We start from the raw sequence: 12,938 nt of genomic DNA, 5'->3' as shown, positions 1-12,938 counted from the left end.
GACATCCTGGCCTCATTCATTGTCTGACCAGCCCTGGGAGAAGCCAGCTGTCTCCACCAGCTCTTTGCCTGCCTCTCTCCTCCCCTCCCCTGCCTCTCACCTCCCTTGCTCCAGGAGATGCCCCACAAAGAGCTCCAGTGGGGAAGACTCCCCCAAGATTTGCCAGCCACCTGGCTGTCCGTCTGCCCCAGCGTCTCGCCTAATCTTTTTTTTTTTTTTAAAGATTTATTTATTTATTCATGAGAGACACACACAGAGAGAGGCAGAGACACAGGCAGTGGGAGAAACAGGCTCCATGCAGGGAGCCCGATGTGGGACTCGATCACAGGACCCTGGGATCACGCCCTGAGCCAAAGGCAGACGTTCAACCACTGAACCACCCAGGTGTCCCAGCGTCCCGCCTAATCTTTCAGAGGCAACCGCATTGCATTAACTAGCCTCCAGCCTGGTGGCACACAGACCCAGGTTTGGCTCCTAATGGAGCCATCCTCACTCACCTTTTGTCCCCAAGACCAGAGTTCCTCCCAGGAGAGCTAAGCTCCATGTGCTTTCCTGGAAGAGCCTGGAACAGACATGGTGCCAGACTAAGAAGACAGAGCAATCTCTGGCACTGGGTGGACCAGGGAGCAGGGATGGGCAGGCAGTATTATATCTGAGCTTCCAGGGAACCCACGATAAAAGATCTTACATTACAAAGGGATCCTCATTGACTTTGGGGTGGGGAGCCCCTCTCTTCTGTCTGGTGAGGGAGGGCACCTCTGGACAGCAGGGACCCCTAGGCACTCGGGTTCCCAGGGCCAGACCCTGGGTGAATCTGAGACCCATCTGTCTCGCTCCTCCATCCCTGGTGTCCACACTCCCAGGCCTTCCCTGACTGTCCACACTCTGCCAGAGACACTGCCACCACCACCCTCCCTTGTGGGGCTCAGGACTGGTCCCCTCTGCACTGCTGCCCAACTAGCCGCTCTGTGTTCTTGGATTGCCGGGTGGGCAGGTGCCACACCTGCCCATGGGCCCTCTGCTGACCCCCCTGGGCGGGTGTCCTTCTCCTTCTCAGAAAGAAGACGGCTCTGTGAACCGAGACTTTAAGAAGACCAAAACGAGGGAACAAGTCACCCAGGCCTTCAGAGAATTCACTAAGGGGAACCGCAACATCCTGGTGAGTCAGGGCCCCCCACTCCCGTGCCCTCTGAGGCTCTTGGCCAGCCCTAGACTGAGCCAGGCCACCACAGAACACGCCGGCCCCAGGCTTCCGCTGGGCAGGTGAAGAGGAGGGCGACTCGGTTGCCAGCAGCATTCGAGGGTAGATGGGGCCCTCAGGGGGCCGGGTCTCTGCCTGCCGTCCACCTCATGGCTCCAGGGTTGGTTCCCTCCTGTATGGGGATTGTCTGCTGTGCGCTTGTGTGCTCACCACATCCGCAGGGTGGCCCTCTGGGGTGGGGACATTCTTGTCCTCACGTCACAGGTGAGGAGCTGAGAGGTCAAGGCACAGCTAGCTAGGAAAGGACAGAGCTGGACCTTGCATGTGGGTCGGCCGCCTGCAGCCTGCTGGCCCCCACACTCCCCAACACTTCCTGGGCCGGCCAGGGCTCCCCCAGGCCCTGAGCCTCCCCCAGGTCCTATGAAGCCACAAGAGGGAAGTGTGTCTGGGGCGGGGTCACCCTATCTTCCCCAGCAAGAACTGACCGGTTCTCCCTGAGCTCCAGGTGCAAGTGGCACAGGTTTGGGACAAAGTGGTATCACGTTTGCCACTGCAATAGTAGACAGGCTGGATGGAGGCCTTGCCCTCTGGGGTCGGGAACTTGGCCCTCCAGACGGAGGTAGGGTGTGCTGAGCCTCTGCACCCTGAGGGAAAGGCACCCCGGGATGGACCCAGGCACACTAGGGACAGGGGCCCCAGAGCCCCTGGGGACAGGCACTTTCTGAACGGGGGTGGACCAGGACAGCCTTTCCTACGAGCAGACTCCTCGCTGGCCAGACCCAAGGATCTCCCTCCCTCCTTTTCAGGCGGGGGAGGCCCTCCTTAGCTCCTGGCAAGGAGGCTTTGATCACGGGGTATGCACCCAAACTCTTCCACAGCCCAAACCCTCTTTTTTCCGGGTCACCTGCTCCTCAGCAGTGGCTGCCACAGAGCACAGCCCCACACCTCTGCTGAGGGCTTATTTGCGGGGCCAAGCCCCAGGCCGCAGCGCTGCTGCAGAAGGGCATCCGGGTACCGTGGGAGCCTGCATGTGATGGGCTTCCCCGTGGCCCCTGGGGACGGCAGGCACCCCCAGAGCCAGCACAGCTCAATCCCCAACGGAGGGCTCGGCAGAGAGGCCACCGTTAGAGGTATTTGTGGCTCTCCCACTTGCTCTGTCCTTTGGAAGGTCAGGGGCATGGAAGTTTGTATTCTGGAAGACACCATGGCAACCAGGCTGTTGGGATGCAGCCTCCACTCTGCTGGCGTTCCAGAATAAACTTTGCCCTTGTGTGCAAGCTCACAGGGGCTGCAGGGCTGTGTGGAGGCTGTCCCTCCTACACCTCCCGCTCACGAGGGAGCACGGGAGGCCCCGCACTCCCTGACACTGACAAAGCGTGGCTGCCTACCTCGCCTGGGCCTCAGTCTCTGGCCCTTCTAGATGAGGGAGACTGGAAGAAATCAGGGAGTAAAGTCCCTTCCACTCTGACACCAGCAAGTCTAACAGGCCACGTGGGGCTTAAAAGATACCCAGCCCCCAGGTGTCCAAAACTCTGGCCATTTCTGTTCCCAGATCGCCTACCGGGACCGGCTGAAGGACATCCGGGCCACCCTCGAAGTATCTCCTTTCTTCAAGTGCCACGAGGTAGATACTGGGCTTTCATCCTCCTGGGTAGAGAGCTGTGCTCTGTGTGGTCAGCCAGGGCCCTTGGGCCTGCCCACCTGAGTTGTGAGCGTGCCTCCCACGTTAATAGATCTGCTGTTCTAGAAGCTGGAGTGGCATTTTTAGGACCATGCAGCCAGAGGCAGGCCACCTGGGATCAGGCCCCTTGCTACCTGCAGGAGCCTCATCATCATGCATCTGCCTCCTGGACGGAGAACGCAGGGCCATCCTGCCTGAGCGCTGTGTTCACCATCCTCTCACGTCTCCCTCTCCCTCCCAGCTTCTGAGGTTTGCCCATTCCAGGTGGCTGTGGCAGGACTTCTGTCCCACATGCCCCAGGGTCTTAGGGCAGAGCTCCTAGAGCTGCTGAAGCAACCACCCATCACCACCCGAGATCTTCTGAAGGGGCTGGCTGGTGTTCAGGCACCACTTTTGAAGCAGAGCTAGAACTTTCCACCTTCTCCTGCTTTTGCACCTGTTGGTCTGCAGGGGCAGCAGGCAGCAGACAGGGAACCCAGACACCCAAGAGAGGTTTGGAAGTTGTCAGCAGGTCTCCTGGAGGGTCTGTAAGACCTGAGGTCAGAGTCCAGAGCCCCCGGCCCCTAGAGCGTACATGTACATTCACATACCCATGCACGCTGCTCCCCCAGAAACAGTTGCTGCCATGCCTGGGTGTGTGTGAAAGCAGGGAAGCCACGCTCCCTGAAGGCTTGTGGCTCCTTCCAGAAAGCAGCCTCTCTCAGGGTCATGTTTGGAAGGAGCCTCCACCTCAGCCCTGCCCAGAGAGAGGGCTGTGGGTACAGCAAGAGAAACAGGAGACAGGAGATCCCAGGACTCCGGGCATAGGGAGCAGCCCCAGAAGGAGGTGGGCCAGTCCCAGCTTGGCCTCATGACATCTTTGTGCAAGTGACACAGCTGGTCCTTGGATATTATCCCTGTCTGGCCCCGTGGTCAGGGTGCACCTGTCCCACGTGGTGGCTCTTGGCGGGTGCCTGGGTAGGACTGCCCATGAGGAGAGACTGGGGTGCCCAGAGGGCAGATGGGGCGGCTCCTGGCCTAGCCATTCTCGGGCTGCCCCTCCCTCCCCTCGTCTTCATGGAGATCCAGGTGTCCAAGCCCTCTGCTCCTCCCAGGGCCTCTGGATTCCCTGCTGGAGCCTTCCTCCCCACCTCCCCACTGCAGCCTGCCTGCCTGCTCCAGGGAACAGGGGCTGTGGGCCTCTGAGCCCCAGGACCCACCCCACTGGCCAAAGGACCCCACTCCCCCCCGGTAGCCCCATCTTCCACTCCTCTCCTCTCTTCTGCACCTTTGCTGTGATTTCTGGAAAATTGTTTTTGCTGCACTCTCTCTGGAGTCTCATTTGGAAGCTTCAGGTCTAGAAAGAGGCCAGATTAGCTGAGGCTTCTGCATTTTCCGTCTGGGAAGAAGCAAGCCCCCTCTGGGCTCAGCATTTCCAGGGGCTCTTCCCTGTCCTTCCCAGGGCCCCCGGCAGGACCCCACACCCTCTCCCCACACTCCATATCTTCCCCAGCCCCACACAGTGACCTGGGGGAGGGTTTAGGGGATGTGTTTGTATTGGGGAAAGCACTTTATTCCATGCAGTTGCTCTGACCTGGTCTGGAATGTGGGGGCAGGTGGGGGGGCTCATTAGTGCCCCAGGTCCCCAGAGAAGGGTCCTAGGCCTGTCTGTGCAGGTTTTGCTGGCGTTGTGCTGCTGGAATCTGGGCCTCACTGACACCCCTTCGGGGGCTATGTGCCCCTGTGGGCAGCCTTTCCTCTGCTCTTGGGTACAGAGTGTGCAATCTCCTCAGCGCCTCCCTTCTACCCACACAGTCCGGGGGTAGGAAGGGCATGATGAGGTCCCGAGGTTTAGCCGTGGCCTGCAATAGTGGAGAGTGTGCAGGCCAGGGCTGCGGGGTGGGGGTCTGTCATCCCATATGTCCTCACGGAAGGTGGAGGCTGTCCTGGTAGCTGGTGGCCTCTGCCCCCTGTGGGGGCGGGAGGGGGAGCTGTCCCAGGTGCACCCTGGCTGCAGTGTGGCAGGCCCTGCTCAGCTCCCCGCTCCTGGCTCCCCTGCAGGTCATCGGCAGCTCGCTCCTCTTCATCCATGACCAGAAGGAGCAGGCCAAGGTGTGGATGATCGACTTTGGGAAGACCACGCCCCTGCCCGAGGGCCAGACCCTGCAGCACAACGTACCCTGGCAAGAGGGGAACCGGGAGGACGGCTACCTCTCCGGCCTGAACAACCTCATCGACATCCTGGCAGAAATGTGCCAGGGCGCCCCACTCACCTGAGCCCCCCTCCCACCCCCCTACCCCACGCCCGCCTCACTGCACCCTCCCTCCTCCCCTTCTGCTTCCTCTCTCCTCAATTTCACCTTCATGTCCACCTGGGTGCAAGCCCCAGAACTGACCCTCCCGATCTGCACTACAGGATACATTGTAGAGAGGAGACTCAGGTTTCCAAGAGGAGATGAGAGATTTTTCTGGTGACTTTGCTCTTGGAGCTGGGGCTTCAGCTTCTCTCTATAAGTAGGATCGCCAAGCAGAAGCGGAATGCCCAGACCCAGGCTCCACCGCCTGCAGGGAGGCTCCGTGGGGTTTAGATCTGGAGGAAGGCTCAGGTGCAGTGGGGTGGGTCCCTAACGCCAGAGCCTGCCGCAGCCGGGGCCTCGCGTCCTACGGGGGCCTGCTGCCCCCTGGTGGCCGGTGCAGTTCGTGCCACTGCCAGGCTCAGCCTGTGCATGTTCCATCCTCCGAGGCTGGGGGCCCGGGTGAGGGGCCTTGTAATAACCCTGCTTCAGCAGGCGCCTGGCTGCAGGCTTCTGGTAGTTGGGGCACAAAAACCACTGGGAACTGCATGTGGGCCGTGAGTAAAGCACTCGCTGCTTAGCGGCCTGGGGCGCCCACAGACGCGTGGTGATTTGCTCAAGCAGGGACCCACCCAGCTGGTAGTGCCAACCCTCCAGCTTTGGGCCAGACCCCAAGAGCCAGGAGAATGCTGCTGTTGATCAGCTATGCTCTCTGACCTAGGCCTTCCTAGGAGGGGGCGGGAGCTGTGTTCTTCCATCTGATTATCGCCCTCTGCATTCAGAGGACACTGCAAACCTGAGCTTCCAGGAATGTCACCCAACCCTCAGAGTCACTTGTGCCTCCAGCTCCCTACCTTGCTATGGCAAGGTCTGGGGCTCTGGGTGGGGTGGCCCAGGGCACGCCAGCCCCCAGAGGAAAAAGGACAGGACCTTTAGAGCACACTCCCCTTATATCCCTTCAACTCCTCACCACCACCACCTCCCCCGGTGCGTAGCTGGGTTTCATGAGCTGAAATCCCCAGCAGATTGGGGGCAGGGCTTGCAGGCAGTGCTGGGCAGGTCAGAACAAGGTTTCTGGCTTACTGGCCTCATTCCCCCCAAAAGTAACTCCTAAGGCCTGAAAGGCTCAGACCCACATTTCCCACAGGTGGTGTGGGCAGCTCCCAGGATGGGTGGTGGGTGCCAGGGGCAGGGAGGGGGTGCTCCAGGCATCTCCTCCTGGTGCTTCTAGGTTGCTTGAAGATTACTGGGGAGCTAATTAAGTCGTATTTTAATTTTCGAGCAAGCCTATTATTGAGAAGAATGTAAAATTGGCATGACTTTTGAAGAACAAAGACCTCAGTTTTGTGTCCATTTGGCGATGTGCCCCTAGGTGCACCCCCCTTGCCATTGGAGGCGCAGGAGTGCCCAGAATTGTGCTCTGACCTGTCAGCAGGCCCTGGGGCCAGTTGCTCTGCTGGGAGCTGTGTCAGGACATGGTGGAGACATGTGTACCCGGATATGTGAGCCTGGAGGGACCGATCCAGAGGCAGGACTTCCTGGGCTGCCCCCCTGTCGCTCCAGGGTCTCTAGGGGGGGGGGGACCTGTGACTTCCCCAGGCCATGCCAGCGTTTCCCCTTTCCTGCTGGGTGAGTGACAGTTGGTGGGGGCGGAGGGTAAGACACATGAGGATGTGTAAGTACAGATTTTAAAAAAGGAAATCGCTCTGAAGCTTCCTGGCTCTTGTTCAAAACCGTGGTGAGCTCCCGCGTGGGGTTTTGCTAAAAGTCACACATACCCCCCCCCTCCACCAGCGGGCTGAGCACGAGAGGCCTCGTGACAGCATGTGACCCGGTGAAGGCAGGAGCACCAAAGCCAGCTCTGGACCTCTGGGGCCGGAGTCACTCGCCACCGCACAGAAGGGGCCTGGTGGTCCGCGCACCTGAGGTCTGCGGGGAAGGGACATTGCTCATTCAGACATTGAGATTCGTGATTCCACCGCACTGGGCTGGCCAAAAGCCACCTCTCTCTATTGATGAAGAAAGTTTGCTGAAGCAAATTAATGCTCTGAACAAAAAGTGCAGGGGACCAGCTCAATATACTTAAGAGAACAAATTTTCCAAGCACTTTAAACAGGCGCCAATTGTTGGCCAACAATGCGCTAAAATGCAAATGATTTGTTTGTTAGAGGAGGTCCATGGTGGCCCTCACTGGTAATAGGTTGCTTTAGGTCACATTCTAGCTGTGAAAGTGGTATGAAGTGGCATCTTCTAGGATTATGCTCTTCCTTAGGGGTTGGGGTTTTGTATTACTTGCCAGCTCTCCTCTCGCACCTCTTCTCTCCAACTTCCTGCCACCCTGCCTCCCCGTTGTCCTAGAGGGTTAGATGGATCTGGAGTGGAGTTTCCTAGAACCCTTCCCAGCCTAGCCTTGGGTCCTGGCTGCTCAGGTGCCAGGAGGGCGGGACAAGCCATGTGCACCTGTGTCCAGGTGAGCGCCACCCTCCCCCCCCACGGGCATTCTCAGTGTTCAGCATGCTTAGCGTATTCGAGGAAGGTTTCTCAACTGCTCGTCCCCAGACTTGCCTTTAGTGTCATGTAAGAAGTTTTTAAGTTATATTTATTTTTTTTCCGGTTTTTTAATTGCACAAAACACTAAGACTGGGAGGCTGGATTCTGTTTGTTTGAAAGCTGTGCCTTCTTTCTGAACTCCCTTTCCTGCTTGGTGGAAAGAGCCCAGACACAGCACTGCCCCCCCCAGATGGACTCTTTCCCCTGTGGGCTGTATCTAGCTGTGAGATTTCCCCGCATCTAGGCCACCCTCCGTGTGTATATAACCCAGGCCGCTGGTTTGGGAAGAGGCAGGGTGTTCGCCCCCTGCCAGGGCCTTTCTTCTGAAGGAGACGACTCCCCAGAGGGTTCTCCTTCCCTCTGCACCCCTTTTGCCAAGACACCTGGACGAAACAACTGTTACAGACCCCCCTCCCCCATACAGTGCCTGTTGAATAGATCGCATTGCTCTGTACCTTCCCGAATAAAGGCCCAAGAGACCGCAGTGCTGTCTGCTGTGCAGTCCTTTTGACCCTAAACCCCGGAGAAGCACCTTGAGGTGGGTGGGTGGCAGTGGCACTCTTTGGAAACCAGAGGATTTCACTGGGGCTCTGAGGACCCCCCAGAAATGGGAGCCCAGATTGAGTAACATTTTTATCTGCAAAGGATTTAAGACAGTCTTCAAATTTAATCTTTCTAGCCTTGTCCACACAACCTTTATACAGTGATTCAGGGCGTGGAACAGCCACAAAGAAGTCCTTGTCCCCCACCCCCCACTCTCACCCCCACCATCAGCCAGGGAGGGGAGTCACCAGGAGGCCATTGCACATGTAGCCTAGCTCTGCAAGGTGAAGGGCTGGTGGCTTGCCTCTGGCCCACTTGGGGCCCTGATCACCTCCAGGAACAGGGCTCTGTAGTCTGCGTGTTGCAGATGGGGAAACAGGCCAAACCGTGTGACCCGGTATTAAACGGGCAGCAGAGATTCGGATCCAGACTTTGCCTGGTTGCAGACCTGATTCTGTCTTTCTCCTTCCTGGGGAGCATCTGCAGGTAGAAAGCCTGTCCCGTCCTGGGTCCCAGGCTCAAAGCACAGGGCTCTGCTCTCCTTGTCCACCACTTCTGATTGCTGGGGCTGCTCGCTCTCACCTCGCTCACCCCTTGCAGAGGTGTGGATGCTGGGCAAAAGCAAGATGCCCCAGCCACCGTCTCCCACAGTGATGGTCCTACCCGCATCTTCTTGGGGTTTGCAGCCAGTCTGTCCACGCCATTGGGATGTCACCCCGAAGGCCAGGTCTTGCCCCTGATGAATGGTGTTTGTTCAGCGTCTAGCAGAGCCAAGCCCGGGACAGGTGCCTAGCCGTGTGCGCTGGTGAGCGCCCTGAGCACCATTGGTGACTAAGGCTGTTGGGTGTGTGGATGCCCTTCCTTCAGCAGGAGGACGACTCACTGTTGGCGTGGGCTCCCTGGCCCCTGGGACCTGCACCCCCCTGCAGCTGTCCCTCCTTTTATACTCTAGACCTTGTCATTGCCCGAGACCAGCTGGCAGAGCACCAGCAAATACTACCTGGAATGCATGAGTGCCAATCCTCCTTCCACTCACAACTCTGTCCTCTGTGGCCCCACAGGGCTTGGTGATCACCCACCAGAGATGGGGCCTCCCCACCTTCAGACCAGCAGGCAATCCAAGTTCAAACTCCCACTCCAAGGTTCTGCCTCCCTATGGTTACTGGCTGTGCCAGGACTGGTCTGGGCCCAGGGAAACCTATTGCTTTCCAGGTCACTTCTGGCACCAGCCTGGCGTGGCCTGGGTTGCCTAGAAACCAGGTAAAAGCTGGCATTTATCAGGGAGAACTATCCTGAGGGGCCAGACACTGAGGGGGTGTGGAGCAAGGCTGGGACAAGCCAATGGGCAGCATCAGCAGGCGTGAGCCACTCTTCCGTCTCAGGACGTCTTCAAAGAGGCCCACAAACTAGTCTCGGGTCAGTCCCAGGAGAGTCAGGGATAGGAGTGGACATGCCCGTGCCCCTGCTCTGCCTCCCACTGGTCATCCCGTTCATAGGGCATCATCTCGGGTGGCACTGCTAGCCTCCTCAGTTGCCATGTGGGTCAGTGCGGTGACGGCAACAGGAGCCGACTGGGCCCTGACCATGTTGGCAACATGGGCCATTGCTGCACTGCTCCGATCTAGAGTGCTCTGTGCACCGAGATGGACCAGACTTTTCCAGTAAACACCAGAGGGTAGTGCCCATCCTGCCCCCACCCTCTGGCCATTCCTCCATTCTGTCCCTTGCATTTCTTTGACTGAGGGTCTCACCCCCTTACCTAGTTGGTCAGGAAGCTGGAGTCCCATCAAACGGCCAAGTCTGGGGAGGAGAGAGAGACAGAGGAAGGAAGCTTCCTGAAGGTAGGCAGTGGGTTGGGGGAGTGCTGGGCTGTCTCCAGATGGGGGAGCAGCAGGAAATCTTCCTCAAACCAGTGTGAGAACCAGAAGTTGGTAGGAAGCCTGTCTCTAAGCAGTGGCAGGCCTGGCGACCCTGGCTCCTCTTCTCACATCAGCCGGGACCCCAAGGTCACTGAGGGTCCTCACTGAAGTCTGGAGACTCACTTGGCTTAACAGAGTGGTTTCTCACCTTTTGGGGAATCACAGATGCTTTAGATAATTTAAAGGAAACAACAAACACTTTTCCCGGAAAAATGCCCATAAGCATATACACAGTTTTATATACAAATTCAGGGACTCCTGGACAACCCTCTGTCCCCACCAAAGCCTCTGGAGAAATCCCCAGGTGGTTGATGGGCCCTGGCTTAAGAATCTTTGGTTTGTAATACCCTTCCCGGGATGGCAAGGTGCACCACCCCCCTCGCTGCAAGGGTGTGTCTGCCATTGGAGGCCGTCTGGCCACGGGCCCCCCTTCCCCTCTCTGAACAATCCAGCCCTCTGAAAGGCATCACCTTAGAACTACCTATTTTTGTAAATAAATCTATTGGAAACAACCATGCTCATGTATTTACGTGCTGTCTACGGCTGCCTTCACACTGTAACGCTGGAACTGATAGGTGTCCCAGTTATTCCGTGGCCACAAGGCCTGAAATATTCACTATCTGTCCCTTTATGGGACAGTCCCCCAATCTTTGTCTCACACTGACAGCGGCCACAGGCAAAAAACGACTCCAAGCCTGGCACCACACTAGGTGACTCATGACCCTTAGTACAACCTTTACAAAAATGCTGTAAGAGGAGCTTCCTTAACCACATTTTGTGCATGAGGAAGCAGAGGCACAGAGGGTGAGTCACTTATTTCACGTCACATAGCTGATAAGCCAAGAGACTCAAGCTTTTCCCATAACCCCACACAACTGACTACTGACGAAGCGGCAGGGTTTTTCCAGGCACGGAGCTGCATCACAGAATTTTAGGGGTGGCCTGTGGTCAAGCCAGGAGTCCTGGTGGTGGTGACTGTAAACCTGATGAGGCCCTGGAGATGATGACCTCAAGCATGGCCCTCTCCGAGGGGTGAGGCTGAGCTGCAGGACCCAGGCTTTGGCTCCGGCCCCCATGGCCAGCAGGCAAGACCTGGAATCTGCCAGAGTTGGGCAGGGGGGTGCAGCCTCCAAGGAGCTCCTGGGAGGCCCTGTTTGCTCTAGAATCCATATGACCCTGCACGTAAGCACAGCCCACGCAGCCTGCCTTCCCCCAGAGACCCCCAGCGCACAGACACACAGAGTCATTCCTGCCCCCACCCCCCCACCCCCCCACCCCCTGGAGCCTGGGCAGAACCAAGTTCACCTGCCGCTTCAGGGGCCGGCTCACATGCCTCCCACAGAAACACAGAAGCTGCATTGTGTTCTCTCAAACGCCAGGACACAGTGTGCAGGTCATCTCCCTCTCTCCCTCGACAGCGACGGCGGTGGCCTGCCCCTGGCATTTAGCGCACCCAGCACAGACAGCCCTGAGGAGTGAGGCCAGGGCAGAAAATTCAGTGAGAAAAAAGATTTCGCACCTCAGTCATGTGTGAGCGCTTGCAGCTTGGGTTTTTTTCCAGCAGAAAGAAAACCAGTCTGATACAATCCTAACAATAAAAAGAAGTTTATCTTCTCATGGCTCCAGAGGCTGGACGTCCAAGATCAAGGACTGGTTGGTTGGTTTCTGGAGAGCCCCTTCCTGGCTTCCCATAGACCTCACGTGGCCAAGGGTGAGCTCCACTGGGTCTGGCTCAGGGAGGGGCACCCAGCCGCCCAGGCAGGGCCCACCGCTCCGCCCTCCCCCGGGCTCTGCTCCAAACACGGTGCCCCTGGGGTGGGGCTCCAGCGTGGGAGCCTGGGGGAGCACTGGGCAGCCCCCCACCCTGCGGCGAACTAACAGGCAGTCGGCTCCCTGCTCCACCTCCCATCCCCTACCTCCCAAACTTGTGAATGAGTAAAGCGGTTTTGGGGGGTGGCGGTGGGGTCAGAACATCCCTAAGTTCTGTGGTTTTCAATGCGGCGCCATGGATTTGGGTTATTTTAAAAATAGTTTCTGCAAATCATGGGCAAATGGTATCACACTGGGACAATTTGCCATCGGCAGTGGCCCTGTTTTACTTCAATGGAAGTCATGCTTTCTGAGCACACCTGCCTGAGTGAAGTGGAGCCTGCCACCCACAGAGGTGGTCACAGCAGGCTGCAGGGCACAGGGCCCCCTTCCGGATGGTCGTGGGCAGGACAGCCTTCCAGAAGAAGGAAGGGGGGGAGCTCATGCACTCGCTGGTTGCTCACGGCCCACCAAAGTGCCCTGGGGCAAAGTTTCCCTGTTTCCTGGCTTCCCCCCGCCTGGCTGCACCTTTGTCCTGCTGGGCCACAGCGGCCACAGCAATGACGTCGGAAGCTCTGACAGCTAGGGGGGATGGTGAGCAGCGCACATACCAAACCTCCTAAAGGGCGCCACAACAGTGGACGTGTGTACCCTTGGTGTCTTTACCTGTGTTGTATAAATTAGGAAACGTGAGCAAGGTGCGCTGCTAGCAGGACCAGAGCCGGGATCAGAGCCCAGGCGTGCATGGAGACGGACAGGTGAGCAGGCTCGTGCACTCGCTGGGAAGAGTGTTGTGCTGGGGGTCTGCGGGGGCACAGGCAGGGTGCCCGTCCCAGGAGAGGGACAAAGCCACTTCACAGAGGCTTTGCAGAGGAGGTGCCACCCAAGGTCAGTTTATCCAGAATTATCCAGAAGGGCTGGGCGGTGGAGGGAAATCACATGCGAAGCCACTGAGGCACCAA

At 58.0% G+C, this 12,938-nt stretch overlaps 1 protein-coding gene and 1 long non-coding RNA gene across 2 annotated transcripts in view; one reads left to right on the top strand and one right to left on the bottom strand.

The window, feature by feature from the left end:
- Positions 1 to 8,189, top strand: part of ITPKB (inositol-trisphosphate 3-kinase B) — a 93,026-nt gene extending 84,837 nt beyond the window's left edge. The window contains exons 6-8 of the mRNA XM_077901321.1: positions 1,058 to 1,159; positions 2,754 to 2,825; positions 4,923 to 8,189. Of these exons, the coding sequence (XP_077757447.1) occupies positions 1,058 to 1,159; positions 2,754 to 2,825; positions 4,923 to 5,138 (390 nt within the window). The 3' untranslated portion in view covers positions 5,139 to 8,189. The remainder of the gene's footprint in view (positions 1 to 1,057; positions 1,160 to 2,753; positions 2,826 to 4,922) is intronic.
- Positions 8,190 to 8,363: 174 nt separating this feature from the next.
- On the bottom strand, positions 8,364 to 12,055 carry LOC144315970 (uncharacterized). The gene is made up of 3 exons (XR_013381702.1): positions 11,473 to 12,055; positions 10,008 to 10,315; positions 8,364 to 8,984 (listed from the first exon to the last, which is right to left on the bottom strand). It is a non-coding gene; the product is annotated as an uncharacterized LOC144315970 (long non-coding RNA).
- Positions 12,056 to 12,938: the final 883 nt, after the last annotated feature.

This window comes from Canis aureus, chromosome 6, assembly GCF_053574225.1.
Source record: "Canis aureus isolate CA01 chromosome 6, VMU_Caureus_v.1.0, whole genome shotgun sequence".
Taxonomy (NCBI): domain Eukaryota; kingdom Metazoa; phylum Chordata; class Mammalia; order Carnivora; family Canidae; genus Canis; species Canis aureus.
Note: the sequence above shows the minus strand (reverse complement) of the source record. Positions and strands in the feature narration are given on the sequence as shown.